At 31.1% G+C, this 21,359-nt stretch overlaps 1 protein-coding gene across 1 annotated transcript; it reads left to right on the plus strand.

The window, feature by feature from the left end:
- The first annotated feature begins 400 nt into the window (after positions 1–400).
- On the plus strand, positions 401–3,437 carry LOC107909306 (xanthohumol 4-O-methyltransferase). Its single transcript, XM_016836786.2, has 2 exons — positions 401–1,233; positions 2,940–3,437. Exons 1-2 carry the CDS (start codon positions 469–471, stop codon positions 3,240–3,242), a joined length of 1,068 nt encoding a protein of 355 aa, XP_016692275.1. The 5' UTR covers positions 401–468; the 3' UTR covers positions 3,243–3,437.
- Positions 3,438–21,359: the final 17,922 nt, after the last annotated feature.

Genomic DNA, 21,359 nt, shown 5'->3' on the forward strand with positions numbered 1-21,359 from the left:
ATTCTAATAAAAAGGGTTTAAAAACAAAAATTGAATTCAACCATGAGATCATCCTTCATCTTTCTCGAACTCATTTGAATTCAATCATGAGATCATCTTTGATCTTTCTCCAACTTATCTTTCTTAGAAATAAGTAATATATAATAAAGTCAACAAAGAATTTTATATAAGTTTTATATATAAAATTGGGAGGTCACTCTCAAAATTTTCTTTTTCTCCCTAAACAAGTCTTCTTCTTATGTTTTATGTTTGGACTATCAATAATTTCTGTCAGACGACGTCATTGCTTTTTGATTCATGTTTGTTCTTATAGGGACTTTGATTAAAAAACTGAAATTTTTATCTTATTCTAGAAATATTTGTATAAAAAAATCCTCCAATTTTCTTCCTCTCCGCCTTATTATAAATTACTTATTGATTATTAGGAAAAATGAGATCTCCCGAAAACTAGGACAAAGGCCGAATGCAATGGAAAGAATAGAATTAGATGAAGCAATGCTACAAGGGCAAGCAGAGATATGGCGTTACCTGTACAGCTTCGCAGATTTCATGGCGCTTACGTCTGCCGTTGAGCTCCGCATAGCTGACATAATACACTCTAATGGTGGCGCTGCCACTTTGTCGCAAATAGCTTCATGCATTAGTGATGGCCTTACTTCACCAGATATCACCGCCCTTGCTCGCATAATGAGATTGCTTGTTCGCAGAAAGATTTTCACTATCCACCCTCCTTTAGACGGTGGAGATCCCTTGTACAACTTAACTCACTCATCAAGATGGCTTCTACATGACTCGGAGCAAACCCTAGCGCCCATGGTACTAATGGAGAACCATCCATGGCAAATGGCTCCTTGGCACTACTTCAGTCAGTGCGTGAAAGAAGGTGGCACAGCCTTCAAGAAAGCTCATGGGTGTGAGATATGGGATTTAACATCGAGGGATCCCAATTTCAACAAGCTTTTTAATGATGGCCTGGCTTGTACATCCAAGTTCATTACCAGTGCAATCCTGTCAGGTTACAAACAAGGGTTCAACTCCATTGGATCGTTGGTTGATGTCGGAGGTGGGACAGGAGGCTTAATATCAGAGATCGTCAAAGTATATCCACACATCAAAGGTGTTAACTTTGATTTGCCGCATGTCGTCTCAACGGCACCGGCATACAATGGGGTCTCCCATATTGGTGGTGACATGTTTAATGCCATTCCAAATACCGATGCAATCATTATAAAGGTACTTACATAAATAATGAATTTAAATTCATTTTTCATGGAGTATAGCATCAAGAAAATTTTTACAAATATTGTAACTGCAGAAACATGATTATTGTTTTTATCTCTTGTAATTGTGAGAGTGAAAATACACGATTCAAGGTATAAAAATCTAAGTAGTCCAATTCTAGTAAAAATACCATAGAGATTTTTGTATTATAGACTACATAATTTTTTATCTTTGTACCTTTAAAAAAGGCTTTACATGAATATTACCCTCAACACGAATAAAATTAAACTTAGACCATAAAACAGTAAAAGATTTTTATAATAATTGAAATGATTTGTTAATCTTATAAGGTGAAGATAATTAAAATCGTCTGCATTTTTTTGAATAATCTCATTATAGGTTCTGATTATATCTGCTCTTGTTGATATAATACTTAGAATTACCCATAACCCCTTCCCACCCATAAATAGGAAGATAATGCGCTTCAACGCACTTAAACCTACGTCCTCATGCATTGATAATAACCAGAATGTTCTATAATTAATTTAAAATATGACTAAGATGTCATATTCGCAGAAGTCATTGTATGTCATTTAGCTATGAAAAAAAGATTGAGATAGGGCCCGCTTTTTTAAAGAATTTTAAAAAATAAAATTTATAAAAATTGTTTAGGATCAAGCTTAAATTTTAAATAATTTTGTGAGTTAATATTTGAATTAATTTTTTAAATGGGAGAATATTTGATGTATTGTGAGTATATGAATTTTATTAATAATACAACATATCATTATTGAATAAAATAAAACTAATAAAAGGTCTATAAATAAATATTAATAACTTTATTTAAATATAATTAAAAATAAATAATTATAAATAAATGTTAAAATCCTAAGCTCGGAACTCAATTGTTATTAGCATTTATTTATAATAATTATAATTAATTAATATTAATTATATTTAAATAAAATTATTATTTATAGGTCTTTCTATTATTTTTATTTTATTTAATGATAAAATATCATATTATTTATTGATGATGCATGAGACTCATGCATTGACGGTATATTAAATATTATTTATTTTTTAAAATACAAATAAACATGCAAATCAAAAACTTTAAATAAATAATTTAAAATTGAAATAATTAATTAATAAAATATAATTATTTTATAGAAATATTAAAAAATATATAATTTATAATTAAATAATAAATTAATATTTTTAATATTTTTCCTAAGCAACTAAAAACTAAATACCAAAACTAGTAGCGAGTTACCATACACCGATGTCTTGATTTAAATACATTTTTTAAAATAAAAATTAATAAAAAAAAGTCGGATTAAGTCGGATTAATAAAGAAAGTCGGATTATTTAAATAAAGAAAATAATTTTGTTTAATAAAAAAATAACCAGACATGACAGGAGGCCAGAAGGTGAGGAATGTTCCATAAAAAAGGGGAAAATATAATGCTATATCCATAAGGGGTTTTTTTTTTGGGTGATTTTTAATTAAAAAAATTAAGTAACGGAGAAAATGTTAAGATAATTACTTTTAGGTTGCAAATCATATGTTTTTGTTGGTTACCAGAATTAACTTAATAGTGATAGAAGATTAATATTATGTAATGGAATTTTAATTAAGTTTCAGCATATTTTAAGTAATATTAATTATAAGAAAATAACTAGATATTAATTTTTTGTATGTTTTTTATTTGCAGTGGGTATTGCATAATTGGAATGATGAGGAATGCATAAAAATATTAAGGAATTGTAAGAAAGCAATACCAAGAGAGAATGGAAAAGTGATAATTGTTGAAATAATTTTGAAAGAAGATGGAAGTGGAGTGTTTGATGATATCGGATTTGTGATGGACCTCGTAATGTTTGCACATAACAGTGGTAAAGAGAGAACAGAGGCGGAATGGAAGAAAATCTTGGAAGGAGGAGGCTTTTCTCACTACAAAATCATTAACATCCCTGCAATGGTTTCCATCATAGAGGCGTATCCTGATGCTCAGTAGCTTTTTAGCATAATGCCAGTGGTGGGGATTTAATTTCCTATTTTATGAATCTTCCTTTGTTTCATTTAGGCGTCAATAACTGTATGTGATTGTGTTATTCTCTCTTTTCTTATTCTCTGTTGTAATGGGTCAAATTTATTCTGGCCAAAATAAAATAATAATAAATAAAATAAAATATTAAAGTCCAATAAAAAATAACAGTCCATTTACAATATGCCCCAAATAAAAAAACCTTAATCCAAAGGTGCAAGCCTAATAGTTTAAACATCTTTTCAGAAACAGACACTCTAACCCTAGCCTGCACGCGGCCGCCTCTACCTCACCAGTAGTCTCGTCGCCCATAGTGTAACACCTCTAACCCGTGTCCGTCACCGGATTGGAATTACGAGGCATTACCAGACTTAATGCATATATTTATTTCAATTAATTAATTATTTTTATAAAAAAATCAATTGATAAATATTCGTTATTACCAAAATTGATCAACAATTTACTTACAAAATTGAATCAGATCTTAAAACGTAATTAGACACAACAAATGCCACTTTTGGACAGTATTGCTACAGGTTTCAGTTAATTGATTCTTTATTACACCAAGTTTTTAATGTTAGTATGACTTAACCAAAGATATCCTATTTTGGACAGTATAATTACATGCTTTAGACAGCAATAATCCTCCTCCTAACAGCAACATTTAACAATTTAATACAATAAGTGTCTTAAATCGGACAACTAATGATACGCATCACAACATTAGCATATTAATTGTCTAAATACCATAATTATGCCTTAATTTAGATAGTCAATGCTTCATAATATAACAGCAACATATTAATTAGCTAATAACTTGTCTTAAATTCAACTCTAACTCCCCCAGCAGTATAAACCGAATAGCATACAAGTTAACTTCAAACTAATTAAAATTTTATAGTATGGAGTTCAGCAGATTAAACAACCCTTACTTATCTATCACAACTTATACTATAATTAAATATGCACAAATAAAATCTCCATTTTAATGATCTTTAAAACTATATGCATAGACACCAAAATAGGTCAAAACAAAGTAAGCCATTTTCGCATGGCTTTTGATTACAAAATATGTACTTGATCCAAATTCAACTTTCCTAACAAGCTATACATGCCATACACTCAAAAATCAACTTAGTGAAATACCGAAGGAAATTGTCGATAGTGTGATAGGCTTTGCTGACGATCCCCGAGTACGTAACGATCTCCAAAAATCTATAAAACAAAGACAAATAAAAGAAAGAAATACAGAGTAAGCTAACTTAGCTTAGTAAGTCTTTAGCAAAACATATAATTGTACTTATTAAATAATTCCTTAGAAAATTTTGTTAAAGCCGCAAATACCACATATAAACAATATCAAACATCCATTAACCTCAAGACATTTTAATCATGACTATTTAGCAATATATATTCATACTTTTAAACTTTTATCTACCATTAACATAAGGCCGAATATGCTTATCTAATACGAATACATATATAAGTACCTTTTATATAAATATAATCGACCAACATACTTAGCTAATCATTAAAAAATATATAACATAACACATACCTGATTATTAAAATTTTGTAATCCGTTCGTTATTACATTGACAAGGAACTTACTAAACGCATGTCTTGAGATGATTCACCGGCATGTAGCCTGCTAGGCTTGAAGCCTGCTAGGCTTGAAGCCTGATTCAGTACACCGGCATTAAGCCTGCTAGACGTAAAGTCTGAAAATTTTAACCGACATTAAGCCTACTAGACATAAAGTCTGAAATATTTCACTGGCATTAAGCTTGCTAGACATAGAGCCTGATTATCTCATATATAAAGCTGATTTTTTTCATATAATTCTTTATGATTTACATAAGTCTTTCTCAATAACCATATCTCAAAATAAAATCGAATGATATTCAATTCTTCATAGCAAACACACATTCGAACCACATATATATAATCCACAACATTAAATTCAGTTCATAGTAATTGAAAAAAATATATTCGAACCACATGTATGTATATATAATTCATAACATTAAGTTTAGCTAAAAAAAAACTATAACAGACATTCGAACCCCATATAAATATCTTTAATTCATAACATTAGATTCAGTTCACAGTAATTGAAACATACCTTCGAACCACTTGTATATATATATTACACTATTAGTTCAACTTATTGAACTCAAGGTATACTTTGGTTAACATACACCTAACTTATAAAATAAATTCAATCTACCAAAATCAATCAAGTTCATTACAAATTATATACTATAAATTTCAACTTATTGAATATATAACAGATATATAAATATATTCTGATTTAATAACATTTATTCGCTATTAGACTTACCTCGGACGACGAGAAATCGAAATCGGACGATTATTCGACGGCTTTAGTTTTTCCCCGATCTAACTCTGATTTCTTTGGTTCTTGATCTAAATACATTCAAAATGAGCTAGTTTATATATTATTTCATTCAATTTAGTCCAAAAACACATAATTGGGAAAATTACCATTTTGCCCCTGACATTTACACTTTTTGCAATTTAGTCCCTATTGCATAAAACACAAAATACACAAAATTTCAAGGTCCCATGCTTGAGCCGAATTTTACCCATGATTATACAAGTCCATATATTCCATCTATTTCACATGTTAGTCCCTTAATTTATTATAATTACAATTTAGCCCTAAATACTCAAAATCATCAAAATCAAAATACAAAATATATTAATCCAACACATAGCTTTCATTTTTCATCAACTATTATCACAAAAATTACAAAAGCATCAATAGCATAACTCAAAATTATCATCAAATTTCAAAATTGAGGCATGAGCTAGATAGAGTGCTAAGCAACAATCACAAAAACATAAAAATTATCTAAAATAAATCAAAAATACATACCTAACTAGCCAATGCAAGTGCCGAACCCTAGAACCCTTTTTCTCTTTTCTTTCTTCTTTGTCTTTTCTGCAAGAACAAAGATAATAATGATCATTTGCATGCTTGTGTTTTAATGAATTATCATGCAATTATCCATTTCCCTTTTTACCCTTTTTAATTTTATTTCATTTCTACTAACTCATGTCCAAAAGTGTCCATGCATGAATTAAATGGTGTAATTGCATCATAAATACCTCATCCTATAAAGACATCAACAATTCAACACTTTAACAAATGGCACACAACTTTTGCATTTTCTGCAATTAAATTCTTTTTCACAAATCGACACCCAAACGATAAAATTTAAACACAAAAATTTCACACAATCAAATTCACCCCTAATAAACACACAAAATAATATTTAAATATTTTTCTGACTCAAATTTGTGGTCCCGAAACTACTATGTCCGTTTAGGGTCGAAATCGGGCTATTACACGTGGTCTGCCACCGTCAACCACCACATGCAAGGACAGAAACCAAACACGCAACAGAGGGAAGAACAGTAGAAAAATAAAAAAAATAATAGTGTAATCTGGCTATAAAAAAGCCTGAAAACCAATTGTAAAAGGGGTCTTTTTTTTTAAAAAAAAAAGAGAAATCGAATACGAAAAAAAGGCAATCGAAATACAAAATCGAAAAGCTTTATAAGGTGATTTTTTATTTTTCTCTTTTGAATATATTATTACATGTATATAAAAAAAAGTAAAAAAAATCTTACCTGAGATACATCATTGCCGCCGCCGCCGCCGTCGGTCCTTTTCCACTGAGACGAAGGCCTCATCGGAGAAAGTTGAAACCTTTTGGTTTCTTTTCCCTTGGCCGAATGTTAGATAGATTTTTGGGGATTTAAACCCCCAGATCTGGGTTCTATTCAAAAAGGGGGCAGAAAAAAGGATCTTTTAGGTTTTTCAACCATAGGGAACGGTGGAGCCATCGTTAGTGACCGGTGGCCATTGCGGCGGAGGCTCGTCGGCGCCAGGGCCGGAGATGGGGAGGCTTGGAGAGAGAAAAAAAGAGGCTTTCAGAATTTTTTTTAAACTGGGGTTTGAAATGGAATTTTTTTTCTTTTACTTTTATAAGCCCCAAAAACGACATCGTTTTGGACCCGAACCGATCTGACCCAACCCAACAAGATCCGAGTATTTTTTTCTTAAAAGGGATATTTACAACTTTAGTCTTTCTGCCTTTTGAGTTGTTTTAATTTAATCCTAATTTCGCTATACTTTATTTTTATAAATTTCGCCATTCAATTTTATCTCATTTCCAATTAAGTCCTAAGTTCGCTGATCTTTTGGAGAAAGGACGAGTGTCCTGAGGGTTGGGATAATTTTGTATTTAGTCCCTGTGTGTTTTCGTGCTTTTCATTTTAGTCTTTATTTACTTATTTTATCATAATTTATACTTTTAACTTCATTTTCATTCTGATTCAGTCCTTGGTTTATTTAATTTCAATTTTTCATGAAAGTTTTTATTTATTTATTTATTTATTTATGTATTTATTTATTCATTGATTCCTTTATTCTTTTTGCATTTAAAGTTTATAGTGTTCTTTATATTTTTATTTTGCACATTTGTTGTTATTATTATTATTATTCTCATTATTATTATTGTTAATATTTATTTTTCATTATTATTTATTTTTTTATTTTTAAATTTTTTTAAATTATTCTTTAATTAGTATTAGAATTAGTAATTATAATATGATTATTGCCATTGTTAATTGGTGTTTTATTATTATAATTATATCATCGTCATTTACTAGTATGGTATTTTTATTTTTTTTCATACATTATCGTTTCATTTTTATACATTTCCCTTCTTATTTTATTTTGTTATAACAATGCCATGAGTTGTGTTTAAATGTACTTACCCGTTTTTTATACTATGCCCAAATAAGCTAAATACACATTATTTTAAATATTGCATTTGTCTTTGCACGAGGCACAAAAAAGGAAATTTTTTAAATCAAAGTAATGTTCATTATTTTGGAATTACAAAAGTCGTGTTCTTAACTTACGGAATATGGCTTCTTTCTAAAATCGAGATAGTAGAAAAGTTGTTCTCGATGATCTAAGGCATTGTGTCCTAACTTACGAGACATGATCCTTTCTTTTCAATTAACTTGAAATAAGCCCCTTTTCGTGAAAATTAATTTAGTTAAGTAATGCCTTAATAAAGGATCGTATTTTTAAATCTCTTCAAATTTTCAATTTTCGACACTAAAGACATCAAGTAATCAATTAGGTATCAATTTTGGGCATAACGAGGGTGCTAGTCCTTCTAGTTGCTTAACTGACTCCCAAACCCTTTTTTAGATTTTTGTAGACCGAAAAACATTATTTTAATAAATCAAACCTCTTATTAAAACAATCAAATTACGAGGTGACCCAATCACACCTCCTAAAACTGATTGGTGGCAACTCTTATTTTCATTTTAAAATTAAAAGTCGATTTCAAAAAAAAAGTTTCAACAGCTTGGCGACTCCATTGGGGATAAAAAAAAGAGTCAAGTCGCGAGTTGATATGTTTCCTCTATGGGTTCGAGTCTCTTCATTGATAATTTGATTTAAATTTACGATCCCTTCATTGCATTTCATCCTTCATTTTTGTGGTCTTCATCATGTTACTACACAATGATACGTTTGCTCTATGGGTTCGAGTCTCTTGATATATTTCCGTATATTGCATTGCATAATCGTTCGATTTTGCCCTTCTTAAGTGGAAGTGTGAAACTATTCCTTCGTGAGGCCTTTACCTTCGTATAGGATAGTGAATTGCTTTCGAGAGACATTCATACCTATGTCTTCGTGAGATTTTCATCTCCGTATAACCATAGGGAAATGTATTCCCCTGAACCGAACTTAGCCCATATGAACCTATAATGGGTGAAAATCGAAGAGTCTATTGGTTCAGGTACCCTTACTTTAGAACCGATCCGCATATAATGAGCCCTAAGAGCCTACCCTATGTAAAACCATACCGAACCTCTAGTGGTTACTTGATTAGGTGCTCGATTTATTATTTCTTACTTTGAATTCTAGATTTATATGAAATATATTGACTTGTTTCGTTTTGTTTTGCCTATGATGGCATTGCACTTTCATCTTTAAAAAAAAAGAGTGTTGATTTGTGTTCGGTTGCTAAATAGAGAGCTTGTCATGGAAAAGAGGTTTCTTGATTAAGTGGAAGACAACATGTCCGTGCGAATATGGTCCGAGAAAAGGCAACAAGAGAAAGGTGATAGCCTGTGAGAGGGGCAGGTTAGAAATATTAACCACGTTATGTGTGAAGCTTTGTCCGAGTACGAGAAGTGGTTAACCACTTGTAGACCCCAACCGTTCAAAGCCCGAAATATGAATCGGAGTCAGATCGGGGCTGAGAATTAGCTTTGTTTCTTGGGAAAGTTAAGGTTTTGAGTGTGAAGGCGATGCCATATATGTATCCGTTTTATGTAAAGAAACTTCTTTTCTAGTAAAATTGTTCTAATGGAATTGAACTAGAATCAACACCTTTTTGCATACATCTTTTCCATTCATTAACATTACATTTCATTACATGCAATAAGTTTCATGAAATCCAAAAGTGTTTCGAGTTCAGAACTCTAGTACAGGGCCTGATGGATAGCAAAGAGTTGAAATTCTTTGAAAACATCGAGAGTTTGGAAACGAAACTAAAAAATACCTATCAAGAATTTTTCCTTACATCCTCGGGAATGTTTTGAACAACTGGACTATATAGGAGATCCCTATAGTTTTAAGGACTATTTCAGAGTAATGTTCAAAACACACTTATTGCTCTAAGCCTGAGAGCAATAAGCATCCTTTTGTGAAAAAGGCATATGTCCATTATTTTTATTTCAATAAAATGCATCTTTGTGTCTCATTTTGGTAAAAATTCTTTTATTCTTTCAATTTCATTCATACTCATACCACACAGATAATTATTCTTAGATTCATTTATTCTTTGGGTCTTCTTTTATTCCTATAACAGGTCTCCACATATCAATTATACGAGTGACACTGATACTAACTCAGAATCTCCTTTTAAGCAAGATATGTGTCTAGAGGAACCTCAAGAGTTTGAAGATGATCGAGATTGTAACCTATCTCCTAATTTGTTAAGGATGGTAGAATAAAAGGAGAAACAGATTCTGCCTCACAAATATTCAGTAGAAATTATGAGCTTAGGAGACGGACAAGAAAAGAAAGAGGTGAAGATCAGAGCTTGCATCACCGTAGAGACAAAGTGAGACCTCATTGAGTTACTTCAAGAATTCAAAGATGTCTTCGCATGGTCATATCAAGACATGCCTGGGCTAGGTACTGATATTGTGATACACTGGCTCCCCAAAAAAGAAAAATGTAAGCCTGTTTAACAGAAACTCCAAAAGATGAGGCCTGATGTTTTGTTAAAAATAAAAGAAGAGGTTAAGAAACAATTTGACGCTAGTTTCCTACAAGTGGGTAAATACTCAGAGTGGGTAGCTAATATTGTCCCCGTCCCTAACAAAGATGGAAAAGTAAGAATGTGTGTAAACTACAAGGATTTAAACAAAGCCATCCCAAAGGACAATTTTCCGTTGCCTCACATCGACACATTAGTAGATAATAAGGCAGGTTATTCACTGTTCTCCTTTATGAATGTCTTCTCCGAATACAACTAGATTAAAATGCATCCTCAAGATATGGAAAAGATCACATTTGTAACCGTGTAGGGAGTAGTTTGCTATAAAGTGATGCCATTCGGATTGAAAAATGCGGGAGCGACGTCTCAAAGAGCCATGATAACTTTGTTTCATGATATAATGCATAAAGAAGTCAAGGATTACATTGACGATATGATTGCGGAATCCAGTAAAATGTACCTTCGGGGCTAAGTCCGAAAAATTACTAGGTTTTGTAGTCAGCGAAATGAGGATTGAAATCGACCTTGACAAAGTCAAGGCTATACAGGAGTTGTCTGTGCTGCAACTCAAAAAGAGGTTTGGGGTTTCTTAGGGAGATTAAATTACATCGCCCGGTTTATTTCACAATTAATCGAGAAATACGACCCCATATTCTGTCTCTTTAAGAAACATAATCCATGTGTATGGAATGAAGAATGCCAAAAGACTTTCGACAGGGCCCAACATTACTTGTCCAATGCCCCTATGCTAATGCCACCTAGCCTAGATAAGCCGCTGATACTATACTTGGCAGTATTTGGGAATTCCATGGGATGCTTGCTTGGCCAACATAATAAGTTAAGAAGGAAAGAAAGAATGATATACTACCTCAGTAAGAAATTCACTGAATGTGAGACAAGATACTTGTCAATTGAGAAATTATGTTGCGCTTTAATCTGGACAACCCGAAGACTGAAACAGTACATGTACCATACAACTTGGCTAATCTCAAAAATAGACCCTCTAAAGTACATGATGGAGTCGACTGCTTTGAATGGAAGGATGACCCGATGGAAAATTCTGCTTTTTGAATTTGATATAGTCTATGTGAATCAGAAGGCAATAAAAAAGAGTGCAACAACAGATTTTCTAGCCAATAGAGCACTAGAAGATTATGAGCCTTTGAACTTTGATTTCCCAGATAAAGATCTAATGTATGTTGCAACCAATGAAGAATATGCTTAGGAAGGACATCCTTGGAAACTGAGTTTTGATGGAGCATCAAACACTATAGGTAACAAAATTGGGGCAGTCCTAGTATCCTTAAATGGAGATCATTATCCATTTACTAGTAAATTAGATTTTGATTGTACAAACAGTATGACAGAATACGAAGCTTGCATCATGGGTAATACTGGAGGTATATGGGGATTCTGCACTAGTGATTTATCAACTCAAAGGAGACTGGGAGACAAGATATCCCAAGTTGATCGAGTATAGAAGGCTGGTCCTAGAGTTAATTAAAGAGTTTGACGACATCACCTTCTGCTACCTTTTGCAAGATGAAAATCAGATGGTTGATGCCCTAGCTACTTTAGCTTCCATGGTCAAAATGAACAAACAAGAGGATGTAAAACATATCCAGATGAGTATTTATGAACAAACAAGTAGAAAAATAAAATGATGATTCTGAGCCTAAATTTATTGTTGAATGTAGAAATAGAAAAGATTGGCCAAAATGGAAAGATTCAATTCAAGCATAATTGAATTCACTTTCTAAATGTGAGGTTATTGGACCTGTAGTCCAAAAACCTAAAGGTGTAAAGCCGATAGATATCTTATTAGTCTGGCTGTACGTGAAAAACTTTACATGTATCTAATGGATGTTGTTACAGCCTATTTGTATGGCACACTTGATAGTGAAATTTATTTGAAAATCCCTGAAGGATTTAAAATCCCTGAAGGATATAGAGTTTCTCGGGAGAATTGTTCAATTAGAATAAACAAAAGTTCATATGGATTAAAACTATAACACCCTAACCCATATCCGTCGCCGGATTAGGGTTACAAGGTATTACTGGACATAACACAGATCAAAATAGGCATTTACTAATTTTTTTTTTGTAATTCAATCTTATCAAAACACATACAATTTAAATTTGTAAGAATATAACGCAATTTATAAATCATAACACATGTAAATAATTATAAAACACATAATTCATTTAATCAACTAAAACTCAAATAAACTTTACAACTTAAAATTCATACATAAATCATGCTTTAAAATTTTATGCATGTCAATGTCTATTATTTACTCACATATTCAATATAACTAATGAGCAATGAGAACCATGTTATAAGCACTCAATGCATATAATATTCGTACATTATAATATGACTTCATCAATATTGGCATTTGCTTCTTAAATACATGTTCAAACATATATCCTTATTTAACATATATCGAATAAATATCAATGCAATTACTTATAGATAATCTGTAAGCCTTATCATTTTTATAAATTGATGATCATGTACATATTAAAAGAAACATAACAACCATATTACATGACCTAGTTTTTATTTTGTTATTATACATATATGTTGCATTAATTAATGATATACTAAGACCGAACAACTTAACATATTATATACCATTATTTATATTACCAAATAACACACCATTTTACACCACAAATGATAGTTTAATAATACACATAATCTTCTAAGATAATCGAATAATAAATATAATTACTTTGAACAATTTATGATTAATAATGTACAACCCAATATTTGCCCAGCCCAAGACCAAAAAACAAGCCCAAATGACCCAATTCTAAACCCACCTAACCCAATACAAACCCGAAGCCCATTAACCCAATAGGCCCAACTTCCCTAAAAACAGCCAAAATAGGGTTTCAGAAACTGAAACCCTAGGCGCCGCACCTAGTCCCTGGCCGTCGCACACCAGTCTCATCCGCGCCTGCCCACGGTCACGTCGGCCACCCCACTTACGCCGTCACCTACAAAACACGCAAGAAACAGTAGCAACCAAGAAAAAATTAAAAAAATGTAAACAGGCTATAACAGCCGAGGATCCCCACTATTAAGGGGTTCGGTTTTTGATTCTCTTTTTCTTTTCTTTTGTACCACTTACACAGAAACAAGAAATATATAAAATTTAAAGGTGATTTCTGGTTCTTCTTGTTTTCGTTTTAACTTTTTTTTCTTTTGTTTGTTTATTTATTTATACATATAATAAAAAAATGAGGGGGAAAAGGGAAAACTCACCGGGTAGAGGGCTTCGAACGCCTCTCTAGCGCTTCCTCGGTCGTCGGAGGCGGTAGCGGTGTGGTGAGCCGAGCGGTAGCGCAATAAGGGCCTTAGAACCCTAAAAGGCCAGACCTCTTGAGAGGAAAAGAGGGGTTTTTTGAAATTTTTTTAAGAGAGGTGTCCGAAATGTTTTTTTGGGAAAAAATGGGTTTAAATACCCAAACGAAACGGTGCCGTTTTGAGACCCTTTAACCCGCGTAGTGACCCGACCCGAGGGCAGGATCCGCGTGTTTTTGCTAAGGGGGATATTTGCGCGAGCGGTTCCCCTGACTTTGTAGTGCATTGCAATTTGCCCCCTTTTCATTATTTTCTTTTTTAATTTAGCCCCATAATTTTATTTTTGCTCCAATTTGGTCCACTGCAGCGCTGCGTTTTGGGAGCTTTGGTTTATTTTTAGTTTTGGTCCCCCTTTTTTGGCGCGTGTTTCATTTTAGTCCTTTTCGTCTTTTTTTATTTCGAATTTGCCCAGTATATTTGTTTTTATTTTGATTTAGTCCCTTTTTAGCAATCTTATTATTATTTTAATTATTTTAATGTATTATCATTTATCATTTTTGTTATTATTATTATTATTATTATAATTATTATTACTAATATTATTAATTATTATTAGTTTTATTTTCCTTTTATTTATTTGTTACTATTATATTAATATGTTAATTAGTTTTATATTGTTTTCAACTTTATTTTTATTCTATATATATATGCATTATGCTTATCCATATTTTATAATAGCTTATTTTTATATACACATAAATGTATATATGTAAATATATATTTTTTATATTCTATAACTTATATACATATGTATTTGTACATCTATATATATCTATACACATTTTTTATAAATACATGTATATAAAATATATTTTCATACACCTTTATTATATATATACACATTTATATACTTACATACACTTCATACTTTCAAATATATATATACATTTTGTTTATATTCTTTATACTTCATAATTTTACATACCTACACCTATATGTACTTTTTTTATATATACATACAAATATATTCTTTATATTTTAAAATATATTCTATACATAGGTATTTTCTATATATTTTATAATTCACATATGCATACATATTTTTAATTTATATTTCTATACATATATATATATATCTTTACATTTTAAATTGTATTCACTATTTATTTATTTCATTTTCATTATTATTTCGAATGAATGCTTTAATTTTATTCGTTTATATGCGATTGTTATTTTGTATGTTGTAGATTTGATCTTTTATTTGTTTTATATTGTGCCATTGCTTGTATCGTTTTCATACATTCATATTCATTATGGTTCTGCTATGCATAACAACAATGTAATTAGTTTTCACATTCTTTACTACGACTTCGTGTTTTATTTTACTCGATATAATGAAATTTGTTTTTAATAAATAGCATTTCGTGTTTAGATTCGAGAAAGTCGTGCCCTAACTTACTGGTTTTCGATTTTCACAATAAATCTAAATACGTGAATCTTTTCAAACTCAAGTTTTAAATGATCTCGGGAATAAAAAAGATCGTGTCCTAACTTACTGGTCGCGATCCTTTTTTTTAAACCCGAGATAGCTAAATACCTTTTAAATTTCTGGCATTCATTCACGCATCGGGAATTCGAGACATTGTGTCCTAACTTACTGGATATGATTCTCTTCCTCAATTAACGTGAAATATGCCCCCTTTTCCCGAAAAATTTTCAACATTTTAATACGAGGATCGTATTTTTAAAATTCTTCAAAATTTTCAATTTTCGACATTAAGACATTAACTAGTAAACTGGGTACCAATTTTGAGCGTTATGAGGGTGCTAATCCTTCCTTGTACGTAACCGACCCCCGAACTCATTTTTCTGAATTTCGTGGACCAAACTCGTTGTTTTAATAAAATTAAATTGTTTATTAAAAACAACCACTTTTACGAGGTGACCCTATCACACCTCATCAAAAAAAGATTGGTGGCGACTCTCACTTTCATTTTCATTTTTCAAAACCCAAGTCGACCCCGTTTTTCATCCAAAAAATGGTGTCAACAAATAATACACCTACTTTTATTATATTTAATAAAACCTAATATAAGGCTTAATAATTAAAAGCATAAGTAACATTTCACAAATTATACTATGAAACTTTCAAGAACCAAATCATGCATATTTTCCAAAGTCCGCATTTCATTATCATACAAAACTAGACATTACATATTTGATTTTGTATATGAATCAACCAATCCATATTATATATATATATAAACAAATATCATGCTCATCATCATAAGCCATCCCATTAACCTATTACATTTTTATATACATTTAAACTTTCAAGTCTAAATCAACCTAATTCGTTTGAAAATGCCATTTCAAATTGATGACAAAACTACAAATCTTAGTTTAATATATATCCTAACATACAAATACTCATTTACCCTATTATTATATCGAATGCAAGAAATTACCACCCTTTCCAAGCATATTTCAATGCATGAATCACAACCTATATTATTTAAATATTAAAATCAAACATACTATACATGTCATTTATATATAGAATACTTAACCTACTTACCTTAATCACTTATTTGCCGAATAATATGAATGAATACCACCATGTATATATATATATGCTCTACCATATAAATACTAATCATATAAAATTAAACCATGAACAAAGTATACTTAAGCCATAATTCAATCACAACCAAACATCAACAACAAAATTAAGCCATTTTCGCATGGCTTTCATACATACACTTTTGAATTTAAGCCAACTCCAAAACTAGTCTATACATGCCATAGTTTCTAATAAAATTTCAGCTTATAATAATATACTGTAGTTAGTCGATAGTGTGATAGGCTTTACTGGCAAATCCCCGAGCTCGTAACAACTTCAAATCTATAAAATAAAGGTAAACAAATACAAACACACACAATAAGCTATTTAAAGCTTAGTAAGTCATAATCATAAACATGTATTTTAATTATAGAAAATAACATTTAACTAGTAACATTTAAGTCACACAATTAACAATATAAGATTATCATATACTACAAAATCATAATTTGATTACTTATGCAATTCATATAATCGAATGTGTTCTTTTGCAATTGTATATGAAACTCTCATCTCAAACAATATAATTAACACCAACAAAGCCAAATCATATGTACATATATCCAAACATAATAATTCAAACTTATATGTTCACATACCTTATATAGCTCCAAGTAAATTTACTTACCTTATTTTCACATATATTTTAACTAACACATACCTGAACATATAATTCAATTTCACATTTGATCTTCGTTTAACATTGCCCGTGGAACCATTCGGAATTAAAATGGATATGCGAATAGTCGAAAAGCTTGTACAATGCCAACGTCCCAGACGTGGTCTTACACGAAAACACATATCGGAAATCCTATGTCATGACATAAGTATCCTATCTGTTCCTAGGGTTCGTATGGGACTTCCAGACATTAATTATCGATCAAATCAAATTCAAAACAAATCCCCATTCCAAGATCACATTCGACCAAGTCATTTAATAAACCAAAGAATTCAATTTATCACATTTATTTACACATTCATTAATTTAATGACATTTAAAAGCTTATCGAGTTGCCTCCGATATCGAGGGATGAAATTGACTAATCGACTACTTTCGACTTCCCTCGATCTAATTCTATAGGGGCGAGCAAAACTCGATTCGACTCGAAAAAATCGAAAAAAATTTGAATTTCGAGTTAAACGAATCGAGTTATTCAAGTTAATCGAGTTATTCGAATCAACTCGAATTTTTTTTCGAATTTCGAGTTCGAATCGAGTTGAGTTTTCGAATTCGAATAACTCGAATAATTCGAATATCAAAGTATAATATTTTACATTTTTACCCCAAACTCCCAAACATTTTTACTTTTCCCTCAAAACTTTTACCCCTTCCCACTTCCCCCCAAAACTTTTACTCCCCTCCCCTCCCCTCCCAACCCCCCAATCTACCCAAAATCCATTTCCCACCAAAATTTTACTCCCATTTATTTTTTCTCAAAATTTTACTCCCAAAAACCCTCAAAACCTTTTATTTTCCCCCAAAATTTTTACTCCCTCCCACTTTTCCCCTAAAACTTTTATTCCCTTCCCATCCCACCTCCCATCTATCCCAAACCCTCCCTCCTCCAATTTTTTTTTTAATATTTTCCCTCCAAAATTTTACTCCCCCTATTTACTTTCCCTCAAACTTTTATTCTCCAAAACTTTTTTATTTTTCCCCTAAACTTTTACTTCCCACCCTTTACTCCCAAATAAAAAATCAAAATATCCAAAAAAAAATTCACTAAACATAAATAGTAATAATTTTATTTATATCTACTATTTATATTATTAAATTAAATTTCACATTTTATATTATTTATATTATTGAATTGTTTAGTTATATTGAATATTTATATTAAAATTGAATTATTAATTATGCCATAAAATATTCGTGTTAAAATTTTATATTGGTATCAATTTCACATTTTATTTTTAAAATAACTTTTATTAAAAAATCATATTTTTACATTTAATATATTTTTTAATTCTAAAATACATAGTGACAAGAATCTGAAGATAATTGAAACAACTAAGCAAGCAAAGAAGCTAATCGGTATATAAAAAATTAATAAATAAATTATGAAGTGATGAAAGTTAATAAAAAATTTGATTAAGGTGGACAAATTTTATTACGATGGGTGACAATGGTTATAAGGACCCAAAATTATTTTTTAAAATTTAACTCGAACAAATATATTCGATTCGATTCGATTCGAATTCCATCTCACTCGACTCGATTCGAGAAAACTTCAAATAAAGTTAGGATGATAAAATGAGATTCGAAAACTCGATTAACTCAAAAAATTTCGATTCGATTCGATTCGATCGAATGCTCACCCCTATAATTCTATATTCTTCGGTTCTTGATCTAAACATATTCAAATTTAACCCTTTTATTCACAAAATCATTCAATGTAATCCAAAAACACATAAATAGGAAAATTACCATTTTACCCCTAATATTTTACACTTTTTACAATTTAGTCCCTATTACATAAAACACAAAATACACAAAATCTCACAACAACATAGTTAGGCCGAATCTTCCTTGTACTCATACAAGTCCATACATTTCATTTATTTTTCATTTTAGTCCCTCAAATATTTATTTTCACAATTTAGCCCTAATTACTCAAATTCACCCAAAATTTAAAAACAAAACATGTTAATTTAACAAATATATTTCATATTTCACCTACTAACATCATAATTCATCAATGGCACATTTCAAAATCATCCATAATTCACAAAATTAAGACATGGGTTTTGAAGTATTCAAAGCGACGATCTCAAAAACATAAAAATTATCAAAAAAATCGAGCTAAAACTCACCTTGAATTAGACTCAACAATGGCCGAATATCCTTGCTTGGTTTCTTTGTTTTTCTTTAGCTTAGCTTCGGTCAAGAAAGGATGGAGAAAATGAAATTTTATTTAATATAATATAACATATATTATTATAATTATTAGTTTACTTAATTAACCTTTGTTTCTAAATATTTAAACCTTATAATACAATGTTATTCTTGACCAATACCACCCACTAACTATATTTTGGCCTTATTACATCATAAATTCCCCATTTTATAAAGACAACAACAATTAGGTACTTGCAGATTTAACCCCTAAATTTTCATTTTATGCGATTAAGCATTTTCTTTAATCGGTCACTCAAACGACAAAATTAAAACACGAAAATTTCAAACAATCAAATTCACACATAATAAACTCACAAATTAATATTAAAATATTTTTTAGACTTAGAATTGTGGTTTCAAAACTACTATTCTGATTAGGGTCAAAATCGAGCTATTACAAAAATAATCTAGGCGTATGTGGTACAATCGTCTTAGTGAATACTTGTTAAAAGAATGTTACAAAAACGATCCAATTTGTATATGTGTCTTTACAAAAAAGTTTGGATCAAATTTTGTGATAATTGTTGTCTATATTGATAATCTAAATGTTACTGGAACTTCTAAAGAGCTCCAAAATATAGTAAATTGTTTAAAGAAAGAATTTGAGATGAAAGATCTTGGAAAAACAAAGTTTTGTCTTGGCTTACAGATCGAGCATTTAAAAGATGGAATTCATGTTCATCAATCAACTTATACGGAAAAGATATTAAAGAAATTTTACATGGATAAAGCACGCCTCTTAAGTACTCTGATGATTGTACGATCGTTATATGTTTATAAAGATGAATTACGTCCTTACGAGGATGGTGAAGAGTTTCTTTGTAACACCATAGACACAGCCTAAACGTTATGGCCGAATCTGACGATGTCACAAGGTAGTGCTTTTCAAAAAATATGTCGTCGCTAAATCCCCTTTTCTAATTAACCATTTTTTCATTATCTTATGTTAATTTCAAATCGTGTCGTTCGTTTCCAAAACATTGTTCATTTACAAATTGTTATTCAATTTCAAAATGTTTTCTTATTGCGGAAGCTTTTAAAAATTTTACGAATTCGTGGTATTTTTTGTAAAACATTAATTTCATTTGAAAACCTGAGTTTTACCTAACACTAGCATATTTAAATCATAAACTGTATAAAAACCAAATTTAAACCAAAATTCGTAAAGGCCATAATTACAGTAAAATACTCCCAAATAAAATTAAAATCATAAATAGGTAATAAACAGTGTAAAAGAAGTCGTGTGGCCACCACTGAGTCCTCTGTCGTACTGATCTGCTTATATCTGGGGATTACCTGTATAGATTAAACAGAAAGGGTTGAGTTTACGTAAACTCAGTGTGTAATCCCCATACAAATGAACAGACAGTAATCAGATAATCACAGTCTGGGCTTAAGCCCTTTTCAGTATCAATATCAGTCCAGTTTGGGCCTTAGCCCATCTCAGTACAAAAACAGTCATGCAGTAGGACCTTAGCCCATCACAGTATCAGTAGTAGTAACAGATATGCAGTCACAAAAATCTTACCCATCTAGCCTCTACACACCATCTCCGTCCAACCCTACACTCTATGTAGGGATATAATCAACCCACCCATTCTTACACTCCAAGTAGTACCGAATACGGCACTAGACAGTAGTTTGCAGCTAAGCTACCAGCAAATTAGGCTCGAGGCCTTTCAGTACACTTCCTCCGAACATTATAATCCCCTAACCCAATGCAATGCAATATACAGATATGACATGCTATAACATAATATCATGTAAGTAAACAGGGCATACAGTATAAGATCAATGGGACATCATCAGGCTTAATCATATCAGCCATACAGTCATTTCAGTCTATTAGTGGTTTAGGTAAACTTCTGGACCCTACAATAGGTTCACAGTCGACTTGGGTGACCCG

The sequence above is a fragment of the Gossypium hirsutum genome, chromosome D02 (assembly GCF_007990345.1).
Source record: "Gossypium hirsutum isolate 1008001.06 chromosome D02, Gossypium_hirsutum_v2.1, whole genome shotgun sequence".
Lineage (NCBI taxonomy): Eukaryota > Viridiplantae > Streptophyta > Magnoliopsida > Malvales > Malvaceae > Gossypium > Gossypium hirsutum.

Bases quoted from the DNA above. Each gene is read 5' to 3' on its own strand.
- LOC107909306 (XM_016836786.2), top strand. From the start codon at position 469: ATGGAAAGAATAGAATTAGATGAAGCAATGCTACAAGGGCAAGCAGAG. The intron at 1,234-2,939 runs GTACTTACATAA...TTTTATTTGCAG, and splicing joins CCGATGCAATCATTATAAAG to TGGGTATTGCATAATTGGAA.